Below are 23,116 nucleotides of genomic sequence, written 5' to 3' on the forward strand. Positions count from 1 at the left end.
TCCCGAGGTCTTGGCCTTTGATTTTTCAGAGACAAATTCTGACCTGGTGTTACTGTTCTACTTGTCAGAGCTCATTCCTGTTGATTTGAAAGCAAAAAAAAAAAAAAAATTGTAAAGAGAATATCGGTTAGGCCCTGCAAAGGGTTAACTAGTTCTGGAAAGAAAAGAGTAATTTTTAAGCAGAAGCCTGCTCAAGTGCACCTTTCTGAAGAAGCCATATAACTGTGACAACTTTGATTTTTACTTTTCTTGTCTGTATTCAAGTGGATGGCCTTAAAATTTGCCATTTTGCATCTTTAAAATTAACTCCCAACCCCTCTAAAACCCCGTTCTGTGTGTTTTCTGCCTCTGGTTTTCTGAGACACTGGAGGGCTGTGTCACGCTCTGATGCTTGGGTCAGTGGTCTGGGAGGGGGTTGAAGATTTAAGTTGATTTATTCTCTCGTGCTCCAAGCAGACTCCCTACACAACTGCTTCACCCGAGCTGTGTCTGGGTGATTGTTTTCAAAGTTGCCGTCTCTAGAGGGGGTTTCGGGTGGGGAGGCCTGCTGTGTGATTTCCGTGGTGGGCTCCAGGGTTGTATTTCAGGCCTCCCGGGGACCCACCACGTCCTCCTCTGCTGCCAGTCTTAGCGGCCTCTCCCCTGACCATTGCCCTGGGCCTGTGCTGCAGGTGGTACTACGATGGGCTGAGCCGCGGAGAAGCGGAGGACATGCTGATGAGGGTCCCCCGGGATGGGGCCTTCCTGATCCGGAAGCGGGAAGGTACCGACTCCTACGCCATCACCTTCAGGTAAGTATCTGGGCTGCAGCCACTTCTCACTCTGCGGAGGCGCCTGGGCAGGGCAGGAGGGAGAAGAAAGCGGGAACTGCAGGTGGGCGCTGAGCCCAGTGTCCTCTGTCCAGAGTGTCAGCTGTGATGGGGACAGTAATAGTAACAGTGATAGCAAAGGCAGATGCTGACGTGTGCTTTCAGCATGCCAGGCACTGCTCTGTACTCCCGAGAGTAATGTGGTTTACATGAATTCATTTAATCTTCCCAAAACTCTATGGGGTGAGCATGACCCATACCCCTACTTTTTGGAGGAGGAAGCTGAGGCCAGGGTGATGGAACGACCTGCTGAAAACATGCAGCCCATTAGCGGTGGAGGTGGAGTTTGCACCCCAGCAGCGCTGGCAACCCAGATGGGTGATGCAGCTCCGGTCTCCTCCCATCTGCCGTTGCCACTGACTGCCAGTGGGCAGGCCGTGTGGACCAGCCGTCTCAGGGCCGTGGCTCTCTGTGTTAATTCTACCCCAAGACACCTGAGTCCTCCAATCTCCACCGAAAGCAGTATGAGGGAGGGTCAGACCCCGTTCATCAAACTGCCCCTCCATCTCCCCATCTGCAGGGCTTCCCTGCGTGTTCTTGGTGATGGTAGTGGAGTACTGGGTGCCAAAGACCGGGTTCCCAGGTGATGTTCCGGACACTGGGCTGCCTTCAGGGCCTCACCTATTTATTTTCATTTATTTATTTTTCAATTAATATTTTTTCAAATACTTTAAAAAATATTTATTCATTTATTTAGCTTTGCCAAGTCTTAGTTGCAGTATGTGGGATCTAGTTCCCTGACCAGGGATTGAACTCAGGGTGTCTGCATTGGGGGTGCAGAGTCTTAGCTGCTGAGCCGCCAGGGAAGTCCCTTCCAATACTCTTTTGACCTCACTGCATGGCATGTGGGATCTTGGTTGCCTGACCAGGGGTCAAACCTGTGCGCCTTGCGTTGGAAGTGTGGAGCTTGCCCATGGGTGCCAGGGAAGTCCCGCCACGTCTGTCTGTCTGGTGCCCTAGGCCGGGGGACCGGGCTGTCTGTGGTTCCTGGGCTGGTGTGGCTGTCACCGGCTGCGGGACGTCAGCCCCGTGTGCTCTCCCCCCAGGGCCAGAGGCAAGGTGAAGCACTGTCGTATTAACCGAGACGGCCGGCACTTCGTGCTGGGCACCTCCGCTTACTTTGAGAGCCTCGTGGAGCTGGTCAGCTACTATGAGAAACACGCACTCTACCGGAAGATGAAGCTACGCTACCCCGTGACCCCCGAGCTCCTGGAGCGCTACAACATGGTGGGTGGCTGACCCGCCCGGGATGCGGCGGACACTGTCTGAGGTTACGATTCACCTGCTGGTTCATTCAGCAAACCTTTATTGAGCACGTACGTGCGTCCCACTCGGCTCTGGGTCCAAAACTGCAGAATGGACTCAGACTCTGCCCCTGTGCTCTTACAGTCCAGTGTGGGTGAGACAGACGACACACGAAATGAAGAACTGTCAGAGCACGTGTCAGCTGACAGGATGATAAGAGAGACACTGAGCCAGGGTTACAGATGTTGCTGAGGCAGGTGGATAAGTGGGTAGATGATGGGGAAGGGGCTGCAGTTCTCAGGGGTGCTCGGGAGGGGCTTGCTGACTAGGAGACGTGGGCAGACACTCCAGGAAGTGGAGGAAGCAGCCTGCAGCTGTGAGGAGGAAGAAAGAACAGTCAGTGCAAAGGTCCTGAGGTGAGAGCATGCAAGGAGGCAAAGAGGAGAAGCTGGTATGGCTGGACCTGAGTGGTCCAGGGTTGGGGCAGACCTAAATAAGGATGGAACTGCATGGAGTGGGGCCACACACAGTGGCTTTTATTCTGAGCCATTGGAGGGTTCGTCTTTTTTTTGGGGGGCTGTGCCATGCAGCATGAAGCATCTTAGTTCCCTGACCAGGGATCAAACCTGCAGCCCCTGTGGTAGAAGTGGTATCTGGACCACCAGGAAAGTCCCCACTGGGGGGCTCTGAGCGGTGAAGGGGGCCAGTCTGATTCTCGTGTCCCAGCTCCTCTCAGCCAGACTCATTACGTTGTTGGAAGGAGGCTGACTGCACTGTCAGGAGCCGAGTGTAGATGCTGGGAGAGCTCGGCGGAGCACCGTCAGCCCTTGGCACATTCGGGTTCTAGACAGGTGCCCCCGGGCAGGGCGAGTTACAGTGAAGACGAGAACAGGATGGGGCGCTGTGGGGTGGGCACTGCGTTAGACTGGGGCCGGGAGCTGGGAGCGGGCCTCCTGCAGAGGGTGGGAAGGCAGCCGGGGGGCGGAGCGGCTGGGGAGCTGTGGAGGCGGCGGGTTCCAGGTGGGGGGCAGGCGGGCGCAGGACCACAATGTGGGGTGGGGGTGCAGCCCACTGGGGGGCCGGGGAGGGGCAGGAGGGTCTCCAGTGTGCGCTGGTGAAGGTCTGCCCGCTCTGCGGAGAGAAGCCCCGCTCTGTGGCGTTTGCCAGTTTCTGTGCCTTGAGCACTCCCGCGGTGGCGTTTCAAGCTGCCGACGTTGAGCGTGGATCAGGAGAGTGGTGAGCTCGCCCCAGGACACCAGTGCCTCGCAGGGCTCGTGTTTTGACAAAGGAGGATGGTGCCTGGCATGCGGTAGGCCCGCGTTGGGGCCTCTCTGATCCTGGGGTAACATTTCCAAGTTTTGGGGAATTTCTTAATAGCCTCTTACTGGCTCTGCCTACAAGGTGAATAAACTGAGGTTTCAGCTCTTCTACTAGAAGGCAGGAGACCATGAGGATGCGTAGAATCCTTGTTCCAAGTCAGGGCTGTCCCGGGAGCTTGAGTGACTCTATTTATTTTTCTCTCTTCTTTTACAGGAAAGAGATATAAACTCCCTCTATGATGTCAGCAGGATGTATGTGGATCCCAGTGAAATCAATCCTTCAATGGTACAGTGCAAACTTCTGATTCACACTATTACCTCATCACTAGACTGGCATGGGTCGTCCCAGGTGGCTCAGTGGTAAAGAAATTGGCTGCCAATGCAGGAGATGCAGGGTCAGTCCCTGGGTCAGGAAGACCCCCTGGAGAAGGAAACGGCAACCCACTCCAGTATTCTTGCCCGGACAATACCATAGACAGAGGAACCTGTCGGGCTGCAGTCCATGGGGTCGCAGAAGAGCTGGACACAACTTAGCGACTAAACAACAACAAACAGATTGACATAGGGTCTGTCTACCCCCAGGTAAAACAGGGCAAGGGAACGTTTTGGAAAACTCTGCCAAAGAATTCTTGGAGGGGAGAAGAAATGACGATTGACAAAGTGACACCTAGTTTCAGGGAAGAGGTTAATAGCATTCCATCCAAATGTGACTGAGCCTTGCTAAAATTCTGAAGTTTGATGAGCCACCTTTGGGCCCAACAGCTTCTAATTGAAAGTCTTTCAAATGTTCCTTGCTCACTGACTGAGCCTGTGGTGTTTATAAATTCCACTTGGTTCAGCGACCCCTCTGCCGTGCGCACGCTATCTCGTATTCCCACCCTGGCTGCTGAGTCCTTTCATGCAGGTAGGGCTGGATTTTACTGTTAGCCTGAAGCTCCCAGTTTCATCTTAAATTTAGCTGGAGCTTGCAGAGGAGCAGTGCTGGCGAATTTTCTGTTTGGCGGGGCTGTCTTGTCTGTGATTAGTGTACAGTTCTCACTTTGGAAGGGACACCCTGCTGGTGGGCTCTGTAAAAATCTGGGGATTTTCTTTTAAAATAATCCTTGGCCAATGCTAATCCCTTTCAGCAAGCAGTGAAGTCTTGAAAAATTATGGGTGCGTGGAACCGGGTGTGAAGTGCATTAGGGGACTTAGCCAAATAGAAAAAAAAACCCCATTTATTAGAACTGACAGATGCTTTGGTTATGAGAATGATACAGCCTCATGTCAGGCAGATGTCGGGGGATGGTGGAGGTCATGGTAAACCGAGGACACGCCCCATCTCGAGAGCAGCCACCCCTGTCAGCAGCTGCCATTTCAGAGACCAGGCGGGGTCTTCTGATTTCTCAAGACAAGCCAGTAATCTGGATGTTTGATGTGAAATCTCCCCATTATTAAACCCTGGCCGCTATACCAAGGTATGTAGAGGAAGTCTTCCTATAGTCAGTGAGCCAAGTGAAACATGATCGTATGCGGAGTTTGAGTGCAAGCTGCCAGACCATGGCGAGTACCTCAAAATACAATTATTATTCTTGTGATTGAAAAATGATGTAACAATGAAAAGGGAAACACTTTCAAGGCAGGGAAAACAATCTGCCCTGGGCTCGCCATCCTGACACAGTGGCCATCTGCACCTGTGGGTGTTCCGTCCTCTCTGGTCCTTGTCCGCGGGGAGATGTGTTTTACAGTCCCCACCCCAGCACCTGCCATTTCTATTCTTTGTTCACCTGCCACTCGGCCACGAGTGAGTTTCTTCACTGCTGATCTACTTAATGACCATTTTTTGTTGAACCTGGTAGGCCATGCAATTTCGATGCAGTACCTGGGCTGGGTACTTGGACAGGGAAGCCTAGCGTGTTGCAGTCCATGGGGTCTCAAAGAGTCGGACATGACTGAGCAACTGAACTGAACCTGGACTGGAATTGTAGAGAGAATATTTTTTATGCTGTAGAATATTCGAGGTGACTGGGCCCTTTTAGGTGCGTCTCCATCAATGGCCATTTGGGTTGTCCCTAGGCTGTGCTCTTCTCGTTAATGCTAAAATGAATTTCTTCACCTGTGAGGTTTTGTATCTTTCACTTTACGTCCTTTGGGTGAGTTCTTAGGACTGGAGTGACGAGGTCAGTAATAACAGGTAATACATATTGATGACCACATAGCGAGCATTGAGCTAAGCGCCTGATGGCTCATTAGTCCTCCAGGCATTAAGTACCATTTTTGTGCCCATTGTACAGATGAGACAACTGTACATAGTAGTTGAATGATGATGTAAGTGTGGAGCTAGGATTTGGCTGCTCCCAGACATGCGCTTGTGGCCACTCTGTGGTGCCACATGCCTGCTTGCTCATGCGATGGGTGGCTCATTTCTCTAGTTCATGAGGGACGTGACATGAGGACCTGTCCTGCCATCCCTCAGGCTGGAGACTTACTCCTCGTAGACACCACTGTGTGCCACCCCCTCTGCCACTGGCTGCGCCTTCCTCATGGCCTTGGAGTCTGGCAGTGAGCTGTAGAGTTTTGTGGGGAAAGAGACAACTCCGCTCCCTACGTCCGGTCTGCCCTTGACGCAGGGTGCACAGAAGAGCTGGCTCTGCTTGCAGGTTGAGGAGTCAAGTTCAGAAGCTCTGGTTGGAGTTCCCATGGCAAAGCTCACAGAACCCACACTGTAAGCATCACAGTCGATGGTGGTAACTTATATTAATGGAGTTTTTCTCTGCTCAGCCACTTGCCAGGTGGTTGACTTTGGCCAAGGATGCTTCATCTCTCTGGACCTCCATTTCCTCGTCTGTAAAATGGGATACCGTCGCTACTCCCTGCCTGTTAGGATTATGAGGATTAGAGGAGATAACTGTAGATAAAAGGCCTAAAGCAGGGCTTTGACTGCAGTAAGAACTTAAGAAATGCTTGCTGTTGTCATTTTTATCCTTGCGTGTATTATCTCACTTAATAGTCGCAATGACCCTGTGAAGTATGCAGTGTTTTAATTCCTGTTTCACAGATGGGGAAACAGGCCGAGAGAGCCTCAATATTATATAGCTCTTGAACAGAAGGGGCAAACCGAGGATTTGAGCCACATGTCTGACTCCAGAGCCCCATGCTCCTGAGGAGCAGTTTTGTGGATTCCTTGTGAAAAGCTGCACTCCCGTTTCCTTGTGTTGGAGGAGGTTGGCAGTCTCAGAGGTTTTCCCGTTAAGCGTTTGCTTGCTGTGTGGCTGTTCATCTTGCCGTGCATTTGTGCTTGCCCAGCGGCAAATCATGGAGGAGGAATTCTGCCCTCAGTTCTGTCTTGTTTCTGCCAGCGCAGAGGCCGCACTTGGTGATTTCATGGAGGAGCACCTCGGGCACTTGCAGAATGCCAGCATCCCAGGGCATATCAGGGCATCACCAGTAAAAATGCTGGTGAGGCTCGGGGGCTGCCAGAAGTAGTGTTGAGCTTGAACTGCTGAGCGGGTTGGTGAATATGGGTAGTGAGGACTTCGGAGATGGGGGGCATGGTTTCGCCTGAAAGGCGTGTCCTTTCTCTGTTGAGGAAATACCGGCTCACTCTGAGGTGCCCTTTGTTGCTGTTCAGATGCTCAGTCATGTCCGACTCTTTGCGACCCCATGGACTGCATCACCCCAGGCTTCCCTGTCCTTCACCATTGCCTGGAGCTTGCTCAAACTCATGTCCATTGAGTCGGTGATGCCATCCAACCATCTCATCCTCTGTCATCCCCTTCTCCTCCCGCCTTCAATCTTTCCCAGCAACAGGGTCTTTTCCAATAGAGTCTGCTCTTTGCATCAGGTGGCCTAAGTATTGGAGCTTCGGCTTCAGCATCAGTCCTTCCAATGATTATTGAGGGTTGATTTCCTTTAGGATGGACTGGTTTGATTCCTTGCTATCTAAGGGACTCTCAAGAGTCTTCAGCACCACAGTTTGAAAGCATCAATTCTTCGCTGCTCAGCCTTCTTTGTGGTCCAACTCTGGCATCTGTACATGACTACTGGAAAAACCTAGGCTCTGATTTAGGCCAGTTCCCCTTGTGGCTCCCTGGCAATGCAAGCCCTCACCACCAGATGGTGCCATAAGCCTGGACTAAAGCCGCCCTCTTGTTTGAGAACCAAATGTGCCAGAGAGTGCAGCCGCCTCCCTCTTCTTTCGCCTGGCCTGACCCTTTACCTTCTTGTTTTCCCTGAAAGCCTCAGAGAACCGTGAAAGCTCTGTATGACTACAGAGCCAAGCAGAGTGATGAGCTGAGCTTTTGCCGCGGTGCCCTCATCCACAACGTCTCCAAGGAGCCCGGGGGCTGGTAAGGCTAAGGGGAGCTGGGCCCTTCGACCTGTCCCTTTCTAGCGGTGAGACTCAAGCGCTGGCTGAACCCTGACCCCTTTATCTCCTGTTCTGGCCTGGCTTTGACCTGTCTTACTTTCCTTGGGAAGGTGACCGATATATGCCCTATTTGCAAAAGTGGGTAAATAGCAATAGCAGTTATGATAATGTCATTTATTAATATATATCATACTACATATTAATTGTAATAGTAGCTGCCATTTATTGAGGTCTTACTGTGTGGCAAGCACTATGCTAATTGCTTTCATACAATATCTAAGCAAATTCTTGTTACAGCCCTGCAGGGTTATGACTGTGATTATCTCTGCTTTATGTCAGCTTCCCAGGCGGCGCTAGTGGTAAAGAACCTGCCTCCAACACAGGAGTCATAAGAGACGTGGTGGGCCCGATGCCTGGATCGGGAGGATACCGTGGAGGAGGGCATGGCAACCCACTCCAGTGTTCATGCCTGGAGAATCGCATGGGCAATGAATAGATGCAGTGAATGAGGCTTTGCAAAGTTCAGCTACTGAACACTACAGGCTCTTCCCATTATGCAAGCCTGTGCATTTTAAATTCAAATTCTTGCGCTATTGCATAGCCCCATGCCCTGTGCAGTGGCCCCATCGTGGTTTAAAGAGGTGCATTTAATTAAAGAGGTGCACCAGGCCAAAGGCATCTGGGTGTATGACAGTTGAGTTATCTCTTCCCCTTTTTTCTCACCCAGGGTGAAGAACACTCTGCCCAACCATAGGTTCCCTCAGCAGGTGGTTTCATGGGATGATTTCTATCTTAGAGCAGTAAGGATTGTTCATAACCATGAGCCCTTGCAGAGACTCGGGCACCTCGCAAAACTGGTGCTTCTTCCCCTTGGAAGATAGCGGACCTGACTTAGAGGTCTGAATAGTGGCTCACATGGAGCAGTGTCGAGCACCGTCATAAGGACTTCATTTGAAGTCATTCCTGTGGTCCACACAGTGACCCTGTAAGGTTGCTGCTTTGCTCCCCTGCATTTCACGGAGGAGGACAGTGAGGCACGAGAAGCAGTGCCTTGCCAGGGTCACAGAGCAGCCTGAGATTGGAAGCTCGGCCTTCCGACTCAAGGGGCCACACACTCTACCCACTCGTGTGCTAGATCCAGAGGTTTACCAGTTGTTTTCTTTCAATTTGGAGAACACCCTCTTTTCAAACCCATTGCTTACCTGGATCCACAGAGGATTTTGTCTCAAGATGGGTTAAGAGACTGGAGTGAGTGCTGTTGGCGAGGGACTGCGGGTAAACTGTAGGCCCTCCTGAGGCGCCCTCCTTGCTTACTCTCTGCCTGGTGTCAGTATCGCCACCTAGTGGGATGCCTGCCTCGAACCACTTTTTTTTTTTTTGCATCGTTCCAGATTAGAGGACCACATCATTTTTGTTTAAACCGGGATGCATTTGAGAGTGAAGGGAATGCATAGTTAATAATTACACCTGGGCCGCAGGTATAAACTACCCAGTTCTGGGCACATGGCCCATACAGTTGCCCACACGGTTGCCCATACAGTTGCCCATACAGCCAGACTTTGCTGGAGATAGGGCTGGAGAAATGAAGGCTGAAGGGTATGTGAAAGGGGCTCACAGCTGGCAGTTCTGTTTCCACCAGGCCGTGGAACAGGCAGTCCTCTCTGCTTGTTCAGCTCAGCAAACATTTGTTAACATTATTGACCAGGGAATTTCTGCAGAAACTAATGCCTGTGGAGTTAATATGTTTCCAGTCAGTAATGTGTTAAGCGCTGCCGAGTGTAGATTTGATTAAGACTGAGGAAGGTCGCGTGTAGAAGGGAAACTGATGGGTAACTGTAAGTTAATATAAGGTGTGGACCGCTTTGACAGCTGTGGGGAAAGATGCCAGGGAGCACAGAGGAAGAGCGCTCAGCCTGGCAGTCAGGGAAGGCTCCCCAGAAGAGGAAGATCCCGGCTGAGTCTTACATTGCTAGGTGGCTATAGAGGGCATTGAGTATGGCATAGAAGGTAGAGAGCATGGCAGGGCCATGTGGGGAGTGGGCCACAGACGGTCTGGAATGAATATCCGGTTCAAGTCAGAGAGAGGCAGGAGTTGAGGTCCCTGGGTTAGAGCATTATGATGGCCAAGCTACACAGTCTCGGCTTGATTTTGAAGGCCTCAGTGTGGTGGGGTCAGAAGAGCATTCTGGAAGGAGCCCCCTGGCTGCAGAAAGTGGGCCATGGGAGGGCTCAGAGGAGGATCCAGTCCAGGCATCAGACTTGGGGGCATCTTGGGGGTGCGGCCAGTTTCTTTGAGTCAAGACACGTACAAAGTTGATAATGTCTCATGTTATTAGTGTTGCTACCAAGGTGGGAAGGTCGGGGGTGGGGGCACAGTTTTAGCTGAATAATAAGAACTAACACTATGGAGCGCTTTATATGTAAACGCAAGACGATGTTAACTCCTATGGCCCCGGTAAGATCCTGAGGGGGACACAGGGACCGCCCCCACACCCAGACGGTGGGTCTGAGGCTCAGGGCACCAGTGTGGTTGGTGGAGGAGCTGGGACTCGAGTCCAGGCCATCTGACGGCAGGCCCTTCCTAACCCTCACCCCCGTCTCTAAATTCACAGCCCTTCCTGAAGGGCCTGGGCCTCTGCTAGAACCAAGCTTTTGTCTTGCACAGTATCTGATGTCCACTTAAAGCACTGAAACTTGGGACTCGGTGGCTCTGCCAAACACTAGGGTCATGGGCAGGGGATGGCGCGCCCTAGCCGTCTCTGCTGGGGACACGGCAGAGGACCCTGCTGCGGGGGGTCCTGGCCCGGCCACCGGCCCCTCCCCCGCCCCAGCAGCAGGGAGCTAGTGAGCAGTGATGAGGGTTAACAACGCTCGGCTGAGGCCCCGAAAGTGCCTTCTGTGTTTCCGTAGGTGGAAAGGAGACTATGGGACCAGAATCCAGCAGTACTTCCCATCCAATTATGTCGAGGACATTTCACCAGCAGAAGGGGAGGAGGCGGATAAGCAGGTGAGTCTCCATCGTTCATTGCAGGGAGGGACCCGCCGATCCTGTTCTGGAGGCTCTGCCGAGTCAGCTCCGTGGACACGTTTTTGCATATGTTGCCCTGAGCTCCGGACCAGGGACAGCAGAATGATGGGGAAATTAGGACTGTCCCCGAGTTGTGGGTGAAAGTCTGTGACCAGATAGGCAGGTTTAAATTAGGTTGTGCTGGGCCGGAAGCCTTTGCGTATGTAGGAGGATTCCCTCCAGAGTGAAAACGGCCAGACGGGGAATTTGTCCTTTGCTTAAACCGGCTTGCAGATGAAACACATTTAGCTTGGCCAGCCAGACGTTCAGAACGTGCTCGGTGTGAGTAAGTAAGCCGGCGCACGTGGAGGGTGAGGGGAGGCTCTTCTGGTGACATTGCAAACCTGGTTTCTACTCATTGCCTCTTGCTCAGAAAGCTTGACGAGCAGCTACTTCAAGGTGACAGCAGTGCACTGAGGCTGAAATCCTAGACTTTCTTCTAAGAGAGTTGGGGGCAGTCTGGGAAGGCTGCATGGAGGAAGGGGCCTTTGAGCGTTAAAAGTCAAGTTAGAGTTCAATAGCGAGAGACCGGCAGGAGGGAATTCCAGGTGGGAGGTACAGCCTGAGCCAAAGTGTGGTGGTGGAAACGCAGTTCACTGTGCTCAGCCTGAGGCAGAGACGTGACCCTCCCAGCTGTGTCTGTCCCATGTTGCCCATTACCCACAGTCAGCATTAGCCTGGTGGAGGGTGGGGATGAGTCCATGCAATGGGCAGATACACAGTTCTACCAGCTTTTTGGAGACCAAGATACTCCCATCTCACCTGGCCTCTGCGATGGTTCAGATGTGCTGGCAGATGGAGTGGAAAGCCCGGAGGCCAGACTGCAGAGCTTGGGTGTTGGTTCCGTAGGACACAGGGAGCCACAGAAGGTTCTTGAGCTGGGCTGGAAGAGGAGGCCAGTCCCATTTCATAATAACATCACAACAAAGGGTCTAGGGTGTTCTTTTGAAACCAGATCTGCGGAAACACTTTGAAACCTGCTCTAGACTGCACAAGGCGCGTTTTTACAGGTTGGGAAATGAAATGCTGAGCCTGCTGGCACCTACTCCCTGCTGGGTCCCCGTCAGCAACAGGCTTCATTGTTTAGCTCTCTCCCCATGGACGTAGCCTGTGATGAAAATGCATTTTAAACAGTTCCACAGGCAGTGTCTCTGCTAAATGGTGTGCTTTGGAAACTGGTTCTCTTTTTATTATTCCCGTTAAGACGAACGTGAGTTATGTCTTGTTTCTTCGCAGATTATTGAAGACAATCCCTTAGGGTCCCTTTGCAGAGGAATCCTGAATCTCAACATCTATAATGTTGGTATGTGCACACGTGGTCTCAGCCTGGATTCCCACCCAAGTCGTCCCCTCTGCCCCCCTCCGCCCCCCACCCCCAGAGCCTGGCCTTTGGACTGCCCCGGGCAGGGGGTGGGTCTTTCTAGCCTCAGCTTGAGTACTGAAGCTGAGTATTGGGCCGGGCTGGTCAATGACTTCATCTTACGTCTCATAGATTGCTACGCCATTAACATCTGTACAGTGTGGAAACAGTCTGGTGCGTACGTAACAAGCGCTGGATGGGCGTGGGCTGCTGTTACTCCCAATGCTGTCATCCTTATTTCAGGGGCCTGGCTGGGTTCCCTGGGCTTTTCTCGGAGGAGCCGAGACATCCGTGCAGTGGAGTGTGGGGTTGGGGGTGTCAGTTCTCAGCCTAGCTCCACCTCTCAGGCCCTGCAAGACCCTGCGCCTGTCATAACCCCCCCCAAGGCTGCAGCTGCCTTCAGTTCAGCTGGGCGTCAGGAAGCCTGGCTTCCCCCTCGGAGCCTGGGGCAGGAGGGAGCCCACAGCCTCAGTGCGCCCGTGGTGGCAGAGGTGTGATCTGCACAGGGCTTCCTGGGCCTTTTAAGATGGAAGGGCTGGAGGCAGTGAGGAGAGGCTCTCTGGGCAAGAAGCCGGAGCAGCTTGCTTCTCTGGGGCTGCCCAGGTTTCCAGAGCTGGCTTCCATGTCCTCTGCCCCTCCCACCTCGACCCCCACCCCACCACAGCCCATCAGTCCATTTGCCTCAGCAAGTGGGAGAAGGACTCTCATTCCAGTTAACAGATGAGAAAACCAAGCCCCGTAGTGACCATAGGAGCTGCCTGAGGTTCTGCTGCGAGTTATGGGATGGGCTGGATCCAGGACGTCCCTGGTGGCTCAGATGGTAAAGAATCTGCCTGCAATGCAGGAGACCTGGGTTCGATCCCTGGGTCGGGAAGATCCTCTGGAGAAGGGAATGGCAACCCACTCCACTATTCTTGCTTGGAGAATTCCATGGACGGAGGAGCCTGGCGAGCTACAGTCCATGGGGTTGCAGAGAGCTGGACAGGACTGAGCAGCTCCGCCGGATCTAGGGTGTTCTGTCCTCCCTTCCCTCGTCCTTTGTACCACCCTGCGCTGCATTTTCAGGGCACAGGCCTGTGGCTCAGGGTGGTGAGCGGGGAGGGGAGTCAGGTCTGAGGTGAGCCTCCGCTTTGGCCACTGCCAGCCCTGTGACCTTCCGTGGGCTACTCTGCCTCAGCCAGTCTCTGTTTTCTCTCCTGTGAAACGGGCAGAAAGGGAGTAGCACCCCAGAAAGCGGCGACGAGGGTTAAATAAGATGTGGGAGGAGATCTGCTTAGAGCACTGCCTGGCAGATGAGCCCAGAGGTCTTAGCTGAGGGGCTTATTTGGCAGATCAGTTTTCCTATTGCAGCCATCATTTTCTCTGTCTAGGACATGCTTTCTCTGCAGAGAGACCGACCCCAGCTTCTCGGGGCTGCTGGCCACGCGGGCCCTGTGCCCATCACTCCAGTCCCTGTCTCCATCTTTGATGGCCAGCTGACTGCCCAGTGTCTCAGGCTCCCTTTTGCTCTCCTTCCTGTGATGAGGATACTGGTTCTCAGGTTTAGGGTCCACCTGGAAGGCAGGGATGATCTCCTGAGATCCTTCCGTACGTCTGCCCAGACCCCCATTTCCAGATAGGGTCACATTCACATTTAAGACACGCATTAAAACCCAGACTATTACCTGATCCAAGTCAGACGTCCCAGTCAGCGCCGACATCCACAGTGACGGTCAGCTTGGGGTCGTAAGAGAAGTGGCCTGGGGCCTAGAAGTCCGGGCGTCTTGGCCTTCTGTCAGGCTGATCAGGACTTTTGTTATCCTTTCCCCAAAGTTAAAGCCCCACATGGGAAGAACCAGAAGCCTTTCGTCTTTGTCTTGGAGCCCAAGAAGCAGGGCGATCCTCCAGTAGAGTTTGCCACGGACAGCGTGGAGGAGCTGTTTGAGTGGTTCCAGAGCATCCGGGAGATCACCTGGAAGATGGACACCAAGGTAAGCCTGGGCACCTGGGCTCCGCTGAGCCTGGTGTCGTCTGGCTTCTGGTCCTCTGCTGAGGTGCGGGTGGGTCCAGGCTGCAACCACAGAGAATTTGGGGGGCAGGGCAGGCAGGGAGCTCAGACAGCAGGAGCGTTGCGGAGAGGAAGCGGGTGCGGGGTCTTCCTGGGGGTGCTGTGTCTCTTGTGAAACCTTTGAAGGTTCAGCGTGTGTGCGGTGACCCTTGATGTTTGAGGCCTGTCCGGCCTCATGTATCTTAACAGCAAAGCTTTGCCATCCTCATTTTAAATGTTATCTTGCTTCTAAATACTATCCCAAGCAGCTTGGACCCTCCCTCCCTGTGCATTCATTGAGCTCATCTCCCTGGACTGGAAAGGGCCCTGGGCGTACTGGAATTCATAAGACCCAGCTCCTTGCTTCCAGAAGTTTCTGTCCTTGTGGGGGAATTTCCACTCCAGATGGGCATGAGCTTTTGAGGATTTATCCTGAAAGGTCTTTCCTTTGTTTCAGTTTTTATTCGGGGGGCCGCCCCCGACGGGCATGTAGGATCTTAGTTCCCGGGCCGGGGTCGAGCCCACACTGCCCTCACTGGAAGCACAGAGTCCTAACCACTGGCGGTTTTCTGAGAAGGGTGAGGTTCTAGGTAAGAACAGGAGGGTTAGAACTAGGCCGACTGGAGTGTGTCTCCTGGCATGGCTGGACCCTGGGCAGGTAACCACACTCCTCTGGGCCTCGGTTTCCTCGTCAGTAAAACGGGGAGCCGGGTACCTAAGTCCCAGGGTGCGGTGAGGACGAAGTGGGACGGTGCGTGGACGCCACTGGGCCCGCGCCTGACACACAGCAGGGCCTGAGGTCATGGTGGCATTTCACCATCGCACTGTCGTGCCTGGAGGGCCTCGAGGCATTGCCGTCTCTTGGGTGATGGAGCTCAGTGCTGTCTGCTCTTTCTTGTGGCCGCAGAGCTGGGAAGAAGCTTTAGGAAGGTTCCCCATGTGCCCAGCTGCTTCTCAGGCAGGTCCTGGCCCAAAGGACTGAGCCCGGAACTCCCTCAGGTTCCCTTGGACCCCTCTGACCTCGGCTAGCAGGCGAGGAGCCCCCCTCCTCCAGTGTACTGACCTGACCTTTTCTTCCCCCACTGGGGGCGACTGCACAGTTGGCCAGTCGCTGGTTACCAGAGGCCCCGGGACTCATCTTTCCAACACCCCGGAGTCAAGTCCTCTTCTTTACAGGACTTTGTGCCGAGGGCTGTCCAGACGGGCACCTTCCCTGGCGTGCCTCCCATCTTCCTCCCATCCCGGATCCTCGTCACGAGGCCTTACGTACGGGTCCTCATTCTCTGCGAGGCTCGTCGCGCCGCCACATCAGTCGCTCGGGGTGGACCGCGAGCCTGTGGCCGGCAGGCTGCCCTGCCCCGCGGGGCCGTCTCCTCTGCGCTCGCGCCTGCAGCGCAGCGCCTCCGAGGCCCGGGCGCGGGGCCCACTGTCCTGGGCTTCTCTGAGAGATGGCCTCCCCGCCTCCTTGCAGGTGTGGTTTTCAGTGTCGGCTGAGTGGCTGTCATCAGGATCTGGACGGCGCCGCTTGCCAGGCGGTGGACCTCCTGAGCATGTTCTAGGATGTGATGTTCGGGGCCCCTCTAGCCGGGGATGGAGAAACAGCCTAGAGAGAGCGTCTAGCCACCGTTCCCTGTAGACTTATTCTCAGGCACTCAAGCCTGCTCCGAGCGTGCGGCGGGGAGAGGAGAGGGCCTGGCCGTGACGCCCTCTGGCCTGGTGCTTCCTGCGTGTTAAGTTGCTTCAGCCGTGTCCGACTCTTTCGACCCCACGGACTGTAGCCCGCCAGGCGCCTCTGTCCATGGGGATTCTCTAGGCCTAAGAATTCTGGAGTGGGTTGCCACGCCTTCCACCAGAGGATGTTCCCAGCGTAGGGCTCGAACCCGTGTTCCCTAGGTCTCCTGAATTGGCAGGCAGGTTCTTTACCACTAGCACCACCTGGGAAGCCCCTGGCTCTCTCTGTTTCTTCTGGAAGAAAAGGTGACTTCGCTGGAAGGTTGTCCCCCGCATTCCCCATCGCAGGAAGGGTTTTGAAACTAAGCCTAGCTCTTCAAGCCTGCTGTTCTCTGCCTCTGATCTACAGTCCTTTTAAATTAGCTTTTACATCTGGTAAGTCCTCTCATGGTGATTTCCCTGGTGGTTCAGCCAGTAAAGAGTCTGCCTGCAATGCAGGAGACCCAGGTTCGATCCCTGGGTCGGGAAGAGCCCCTGGAGAAGGAAATGACATCCCACTCCAGTATTCTTGCCTGGAGAAGTCCATGGATAGAGGAGCCTTCTCATATTGATTATGAATGTTCAAAAAACAAAACCAAAAAATAAGAGGCAGCAGAAGTAACCAAGGTCCTGTGCTGGGCACAACCAGCTGTGGGAGCGGCTGGTGCCACTGGGAAACCAACATGCACTGTGCCCTCAGCGCACTCCTGGGAGCTCCTCACCGAGGCCCCGAGAACCTGCCCAGGGCCCTGTGATTTTACATCATCTCTGGCTTCCTTTGGTCGATGGCAAAAGACCAGTCACTGAGGTCTGTCTAGTTAGTTTCCAAAGCCTGACTGACTTAAGTGCACTGTGATGCCAAACTCTGGGACAGCCTCTGGGCAAAACTCTGCGGGTCTGGAGAGGAGCTGTTGCACCGTTTTGAAGTAGCAGCTGTGTTTCATCTTGAACTGATCCTGCTTTTTGCTGAAGAGAAAAAGTGATGCTCTGTAATCTTTCCTTGCTTTGTCTTCTGTGAGGCCAGAGGTCCCCGCCCTGAGACACAGGTGTGGCTTGCTTCACCCCACCCTGACTTGAAAGCGGCCCTGTCGTCACTAGAGGCGGGCTGTGTCGTTGCCAGGGTCTCCTCTCCCCAGACAGCCCGTGGTGAAGACTGTGTACCAAGAAGGCAGTGCCAGGTGGACACAGGGGTCAGGAGAGCACACCTGCGGCTTGAGCTTAGCCAAGGCTTCAGTCTCCCTGAAGCATCGGCTGCGGACTGGCTGATGCCTTCCCTGCTCCGTGCCCGCCCATCCCATGCCAGCCCTTTCAGCCTTACTGCTGCAGCTTGTTCAGTGCCTAGGGGATTCAGGGCATGTGGGAGCGGCTGGAGGAGGCTGGGTGTGCTTAGGTGGACTCTGGCAATCTTCACGTCCCAGTCTGCCCCGGTGAGGTGGTTGCTGAGCTCGGCTGACAGGCTTGTCCGCTGGCCACTGCAAGGGTTCACGGGGGCCTCGGGACTTTTGTCGGCAGTCCTAGGTGAAGGCATTCTTCCAGAAGAGTTTGGGTGTCCTGCCCGACTTGTTTAAAAAGGGGACGCTCTCGTCTTTGGCCGGGAAAGGTGTCTCCGGGGCAGTCTGTGTGGCACCCTTGTTTCTCACATGTCCAGCGAGGGGAGAGGCCTCCTTCCTGAGTTAGCATAACAGCTGCAGCAGGGAGGGACTCACGTTAGCCCCATCATACAGATGAGGAAACTGAGGCAGAGAGGCTTGATGGCTGGCCCACTCGGGAAAGCCAGCAGCTCAGGCCAGCTTTCAGACCCGCCCGAGTCCAGTCCCCGCTGGGCAACTGCCGTGACACTCCTGTCACCACCTGTCACCTGGGGACTCGCCACCCTCGGGGAGTCCTGCTTCCCAGGGACCTGTCTCGGGTCAGGGGGCAGGACACGGGTCTGGACACTCATGCTGAAAGGCACCAGCGTGGGACAGTCAGATGAGGGACGGTGCAAGGTTGGGGAAGGCCGTGGGCATTCTGGAAGGTGTGGGGGACGCAGCGTCTCTTTCCTAGTCCCGGATGGAGGTCTCCAGGAAGGCGTCCTGCAAGAGTGAGGCGGGGGGTCCAGAGGAAGAGGGACCCACGGGCCTGCCGAGGAGGGAGGGGGGTGAGGGGCCAGGACAGGCGGTGCTGTGGTTCAGGGGGACCCAGCCTGTGAGCCTGGGGGCGCTGCAGCGAGGTCTCCTCCGGCACCCAGTGGCCGAGGGTGCAGAAGCGCCGGGGCCAGGGTAGTGACGCGGGTGAGGCCGCCGCTCAGGCCTCTGATCTCGGCCTGGGCCTGCGGGGCCTGGGGTCAGCTGCTCACCCTGTCTGTGTGCTGCGGGCTCTTTGGAGAACAGAGAAACAGTCCTCCTCTTGGGGATGGGTGGGCTTAGATAGTATCCGTCAAGCACTCACTCAGTGTGCGATGCCTGGAGCCAGGCAGCGCCACCCCCTGCCCACCCCCATGCTGAATGTTGCCACCGGTCCGTGATAATCCTCCCAGGGGGTCCATCCCCACCGTGGCCCCTGGGGGGATGAGTCCAAGGTTGGCAGGGCTTGAGAGGGAGGCCTGGTTTGGAGTTGGAGCGAGCGGCCTGTCTGCGACTGTGGGGTCCTCCAGGGGTGAATGGCTCCCAAGTCTACGGCGTGTGGTCTGGTCCCCAGAGGGCCCTTTGCACAGAGCTGTGCATGGTTCAGGGGACAGCGAGCGAGCACAAAGCTGCCATGGTCTACAGAGATCCTGAACTGGGACAACTAGAATTTTGGATGAGCTGTGACAGAGTGATTTTAGTGGGCTGGATAGGGCAGTGGGTGAGAGCAAGAGGGTTAAGGAGAGAGGTGGTGATAAAGAAGAGCCCTCGTCCCTGGTGTTCTCGAGAGCCGCGGTAGGAGACTGAGCTCCATGCTGCTCCTCGGTCCGGACGGCATAGCGGAGAATTTCTGCAGGCAGAGGAAGCGGGGAGCGGGGCGGGGGTCAGGGGAGGGAAAACTCTCCACCACTGCAATTTGCGCGTGCGCGAGGGCCAAGTGGAAAGACGAGGGGGAGAGTCAGAGGAGGGCGCCCGCCAGGTGAGCTGGAAGAATGGGGTTTCCCAGGGGCCAACTTGAGAGCTGAAACTAAAGGCGGTTGGCTCCACACAGGAGAACAACATGAAGTACTGGGAGAAGAACCAGTCCATCGCCATCGAGCTCTCAGACCTGGTCGTCTACTGCAAGCCAACCAGCAAGACCAAGGACAACCTCGGTACCGTCTGCCACCACCCTGCCTCCCTGCCTCGGTGAACACGGAGTTCCTCTCTGAGCCTGGTGCTGTCACGCAGCACGGTGACAGTGGTTCCTGCTCATCCTCCGGATGCCAAGTGGGAACCTTCCCGTCAGAGTGTCCTCAGGGCCAGGATGCTGGTGAAGCAGGCCCTCCTGGTATCTTTAGAAGGAGAAACCCTCTTAAAGGGTGGATTGGTTTTTTTTTCCTGCCAACGTAACCAATTATTATACACTTGGTGGCAGAAACAATATATGTTTATTCTCTCATAGTCATGGACTGAAGTCAGTATCACTGAGCTGAAATCAAGGTGTCAGCAGGGCCCCGCTCCCTCCAGAGGAGGGTCTGGACCTGGCCTCCGGCAGCTTCTGGTGGCCACTGGCATTCCTTGGCTTTTGGCCATGTCACTCCAGTCCCCACCTTTGTGGTCACGTTGCCTTCTCTTTGTAGTCCCATCTCCCTCAGCCTCACAAGTACAAAGACTGTATGGTTTCATTTAGGGCCAGGTAATCTCCCCACTTCAAGCCTGCCATCTGCCAAGTCCCTTTGAAAGAACATGGTCTCAGGTTCCAGAGGTCAGGACCTGGGTGTCTTTGGAGGCCTGCTGCAGGAGAATTCAAAAGTGGATCTTTGACCACATTCTCCAAAGCAGCAGGTTCTTTGCGCTTATAATGGTCCTAGTCATATTTTCTTTCCCCTTGCAAGCAACTCCTGTGGTTGCTTTAATTCCAGGGCAGGGAGAGAGGCAGTCCTAAACCCCGGAGTTAATGGTTGCCCGGAGGCTGGTCCCTGGGCACCTCTCGACGTCCAGGGCAAGAGGCTGGAGCTCTTAACCGGAGTCGGCCAGGCCCGGCGTGTTTAGGAGCTGTCCTACCTAAAGCAGAGCTTTATCCAAACAGTTCAAGAATTGTTTGCATTTCCTCTACGCTGCTTCCCATTCTTTGTCCCTCCACAGGACCCCGTCTCCTCTCTCTATCCCCGCTTCCTGCGGGTGGGCGGTTCTCCTTCCATCAAGATGCTGGCTTCACTCATCTCACGTCTGTGACACCTTCGCTGAGGAAGCCAGGGCCCTGTCTGCGTCTTCCACTCCTCAGACCTCCTCCCTGCTGATCCCTTCCTGCACCACACCTTTCTATAACTGTATCCTGTATCGCTTTGGTGGTTTCCTGCACAAGGCTGCTGGTAGTTTTAAACAAACAAAGCAGATTACATTAATCCTAGACTAAGAAGCAGTGGGAACCCTGGGCTGCCTTTTCATCTCTGAGACTTCCCCAGAGGGCAAGAGCCCACTGCAGAACCAGTTACGACGGGATCGTCACAAGCATTTGGACATCTTCTCCGAGAGAGGTTCCGGGTTGTGTTTGATGACCTGCACATCCTGCCAGTGGTGTTAAGAAAAACTCACGAGACACAGGATAAACGTTGACTCCCTCTCTTTGTGCAGAAAACCCTGACTTCCGAGAAATCCGCTCCTTTGTGGAGACGAAGGCTGACAGTATCGTCAGACAGAAGCCCAGCGATCTCCTGAAATACAATCAAAAGGGCCTGACCCGTGTGTACCCCAAAGGACAGCGGGTGGACTCGTCCAACTACGACCCCTTCCGCCTCTGGCTGTGCGGCTCCCAGATGGTGGCGCTCAATTTCCAGACTCCAGGTAAAGGGGGCCTACTGTGGCCAGTAAATCTATGCTGGGGCATCATTCCAGGCACATTCTTCTGGGGCCATCAGTGCAATGTGGTGGCCAGAGCACGCAGTTTTTCTTAGGAGCCATCAGAGTTCAGCCAGCATGCTAGCGTGAGGTCCCATCCCTTGAATGGAGTGGTGGAGGGACCACTGGGCACGCCAGACCTTTGCGTTTGGCAGGCTTCTCGATGTAAATGACAGATGTGGTCAGTCTGGTTTCAGGGAGAAAAGGAAATGCGTTTGCTCACGTAATTGAGAAGTCTAGGAGGGGAGCTTCAGGCACAGCTGGACCCAGGTGTCCAGTGGCTATGTCTTGGACCCTCGTCCTCTTTGGGGCCATCCCTCTCTGGAGGCTTTCTGCTCGGGCTCTCTTCTGGAGATAATCCTCTGCTGGAAAGAGCCGGCATGCCGAACTTCTTCATGCAAAGGGCAGCGTTAACTATAGTGTGCGGCACAGAGGCGCTGCATGGTTCTTTCAGCCTCTTTGGAGGCCTGCTCATCAGTGCTGCCTCCTTTGTGCCTGCGTCAGACTCCACTGAGTGGACGCCATCATGTCCTCAACTGGCGCCCTGCTGCAGTGGCCCGAGGTGACTTCCCTTCATTGCTGTTGCAGATGGCACTGCCCCCCGTGACCTTGTGTGAACCTCCCTTCACACGTGGGAGCACCTGTGGTGCAGGGCGGATCCAACAGCTTTGACCAACTTGGCCCCGAGCGAAACCACCGCACACCTGTATCCAGGAGTGTCCAGGCCAAGACACTCTGCCAGCCCGCCTCCATGGAGGCTGTGCGTGGGAATGCAAACGGGTGAAACTCTTTCTGGCTTCACTTCACCAACTTAGTTTTGGCAGGCGCCTCAGTCTTTGATAGTGTAAACTGGTGTCACACTGCAGTCAGAGTTTCCCTTATTGGTAACTTCTCTGAGTAACAGAGAAGTTAACCAGGTTTTCATATCCTTAAGAAACATAGACGTTTTCTTTTCTGCAGATTACATTTATGCTTCTTATTTTTCTAAGGGGGGTGTAGGTATTCACAGCAAACAGATATCAGATTTCTTAACAGGTTAAAGTTACCTATCAGTGGAGTGAAACAGATTTTTCTAAAGCATGTCAGATTCTATGGAAATTTTGTCCTGGGTAAAAATGTTTAGCTTTGAGTACATTCTGGACTTTGTATCATACTCGGAAAGTTGTCCCCAGTGTGAGTTTTTTTTTTTAATCTGATTTTCTTCCAATAACATGAGTTTTCAATGAATTTTTAAACCCATAGTTTTAAGTCAGATACCTATTTTCACAGCCACCTCACATTATTTTCATCTTCCATTGGGGTATAGTTGCTTTGCAGTGTTGTGCTAGTTTCTGCTGTATGGTGAAGTGAGTCAGCTCTGTGTACACCCCTCCCTCCCGCTTGGGCCGGTCAGCGCAGAGCTCCCCGGGCTCCCTGGCAGCTTCCCGCTAGCTGTCTGTCTTGTAGATGGCAGGAGCGGGCGTCAGCCCTGGCCTCCCAGTGTCCACGTGTCTCTTCCCAGCATCTGTGTCTCTGTTCCTGGCCTAGGGCCATCAGGGCCATTTTTCTAGATTCTGCACATACGCATCAATGTCTGATGCCCGTTTTTCTCTTTCGGACTTCCTCCACTCTGATAGACGCTGGGTCCATCCGCCTCGCGACGGCTGGCCCAGTCCCGCTGTTCTACGGGAAAACAGTGTTCCGTGGCATGCTCCTTATCCATTCATCTGCCGGTGTGCCTCATGGCACTTCTGGAAGGAGGCCTAAGCCCTCCCCTACCCAGCCCCCGGGCGCCCTTCTGGCCCCCTCTCAGCAGCAGCTCTCTCCTCCCCAGATAAGTACATGCAGATGAACCACGCGCTCTTCTCCCTCAACGGGCGGACGGGCTACGTCCTGCAGCCTGAGAGCATGAGGGCAGAGAAGTACGACCCCATGCCGCCCGAGTCCCAGAGGAAGATCCTGATGACCCTGACGGTCAAGGTAAGGCCCCGCCCTCTGCCTGGGCTCCGCACCCAGATGCAGCTGAGGGTCTTCACTGCGGTGCCCGCCAGGGCCGTTGCAGGGCAGAGAGGCGGGAGGGCATCTCCCCAGGTCCATCGTGGTCACCTCCCCTTGTTGGTGGGGCGAGTTACAGATCCATCTCTTGCTGGGCTCAGCAGGGTCAGCATCTGGTCAGAGAGAGAGAAATAAAACAGGTGCGACACGGCT

The 23,116-nt window shown here is 54.4% G+C and overlaps 1 protein-coding gene across 1 annotated transcript in view; it reads left to right on the forward strand.

Moving 5' to 3' along the window:
- Positions 1–23,116, forward strand: part of PLCG2 (phospholipase C gamma 2) — a 157,704-nt gene that overhangs the window by 110,082 nt on the left and 24,506 nt on the right. Inside the window, exons 19-28 of the mRNA XM_018061765.1 lie at positions 672–791; positions 1,916–2,096; positions 3,648–3,719; positions 7,652–7,761; positions 10,692–10,788; positions 12,085–12,151; positions 14,021–14,178; positions 19,101–19,203; positions 20,666–20,875; positions 22,743–22,888. Coding sequence (XP_017917254.1) covers positions 672–791; positions 1,916–2,096; positions 3,648–3,719; positions 7,652–7,761; positions 10,692–10,788; positions 12,085–12,151; positions 14,021–14,178; positions 19,101–19,203; positions 20,666–20,875; positions 22,743–22,888 — 1,264 coding nt within the window. The remainder of the gene's footprint in view (positions 1–671; positions 792–1,915; positions 2,097–3,647; positions 3,720–7,651; positions 7,762–10,691; positions 10,789–12,084; positions 12,152–14,020; positions 14,179–19,100; positions 19,204–20,665; positions 20,876–22,742; positions 22,889–23,116) is intronic.

The sequence above is a fragment of the Capra hircus genome, chromosome 18, assembly GCF_001704415.2.
Source record: "Capra hircus breed San Clemente chromosome 18, ASM170441v1, whole genome shotgun sequence".
In the NCBI taxonomy this organism is placed as follows: Eukaryota; Metazoa; Chordata; class Mammalia; order Artiodactyla; family Bovidae; genus Capra; species Capra hircus.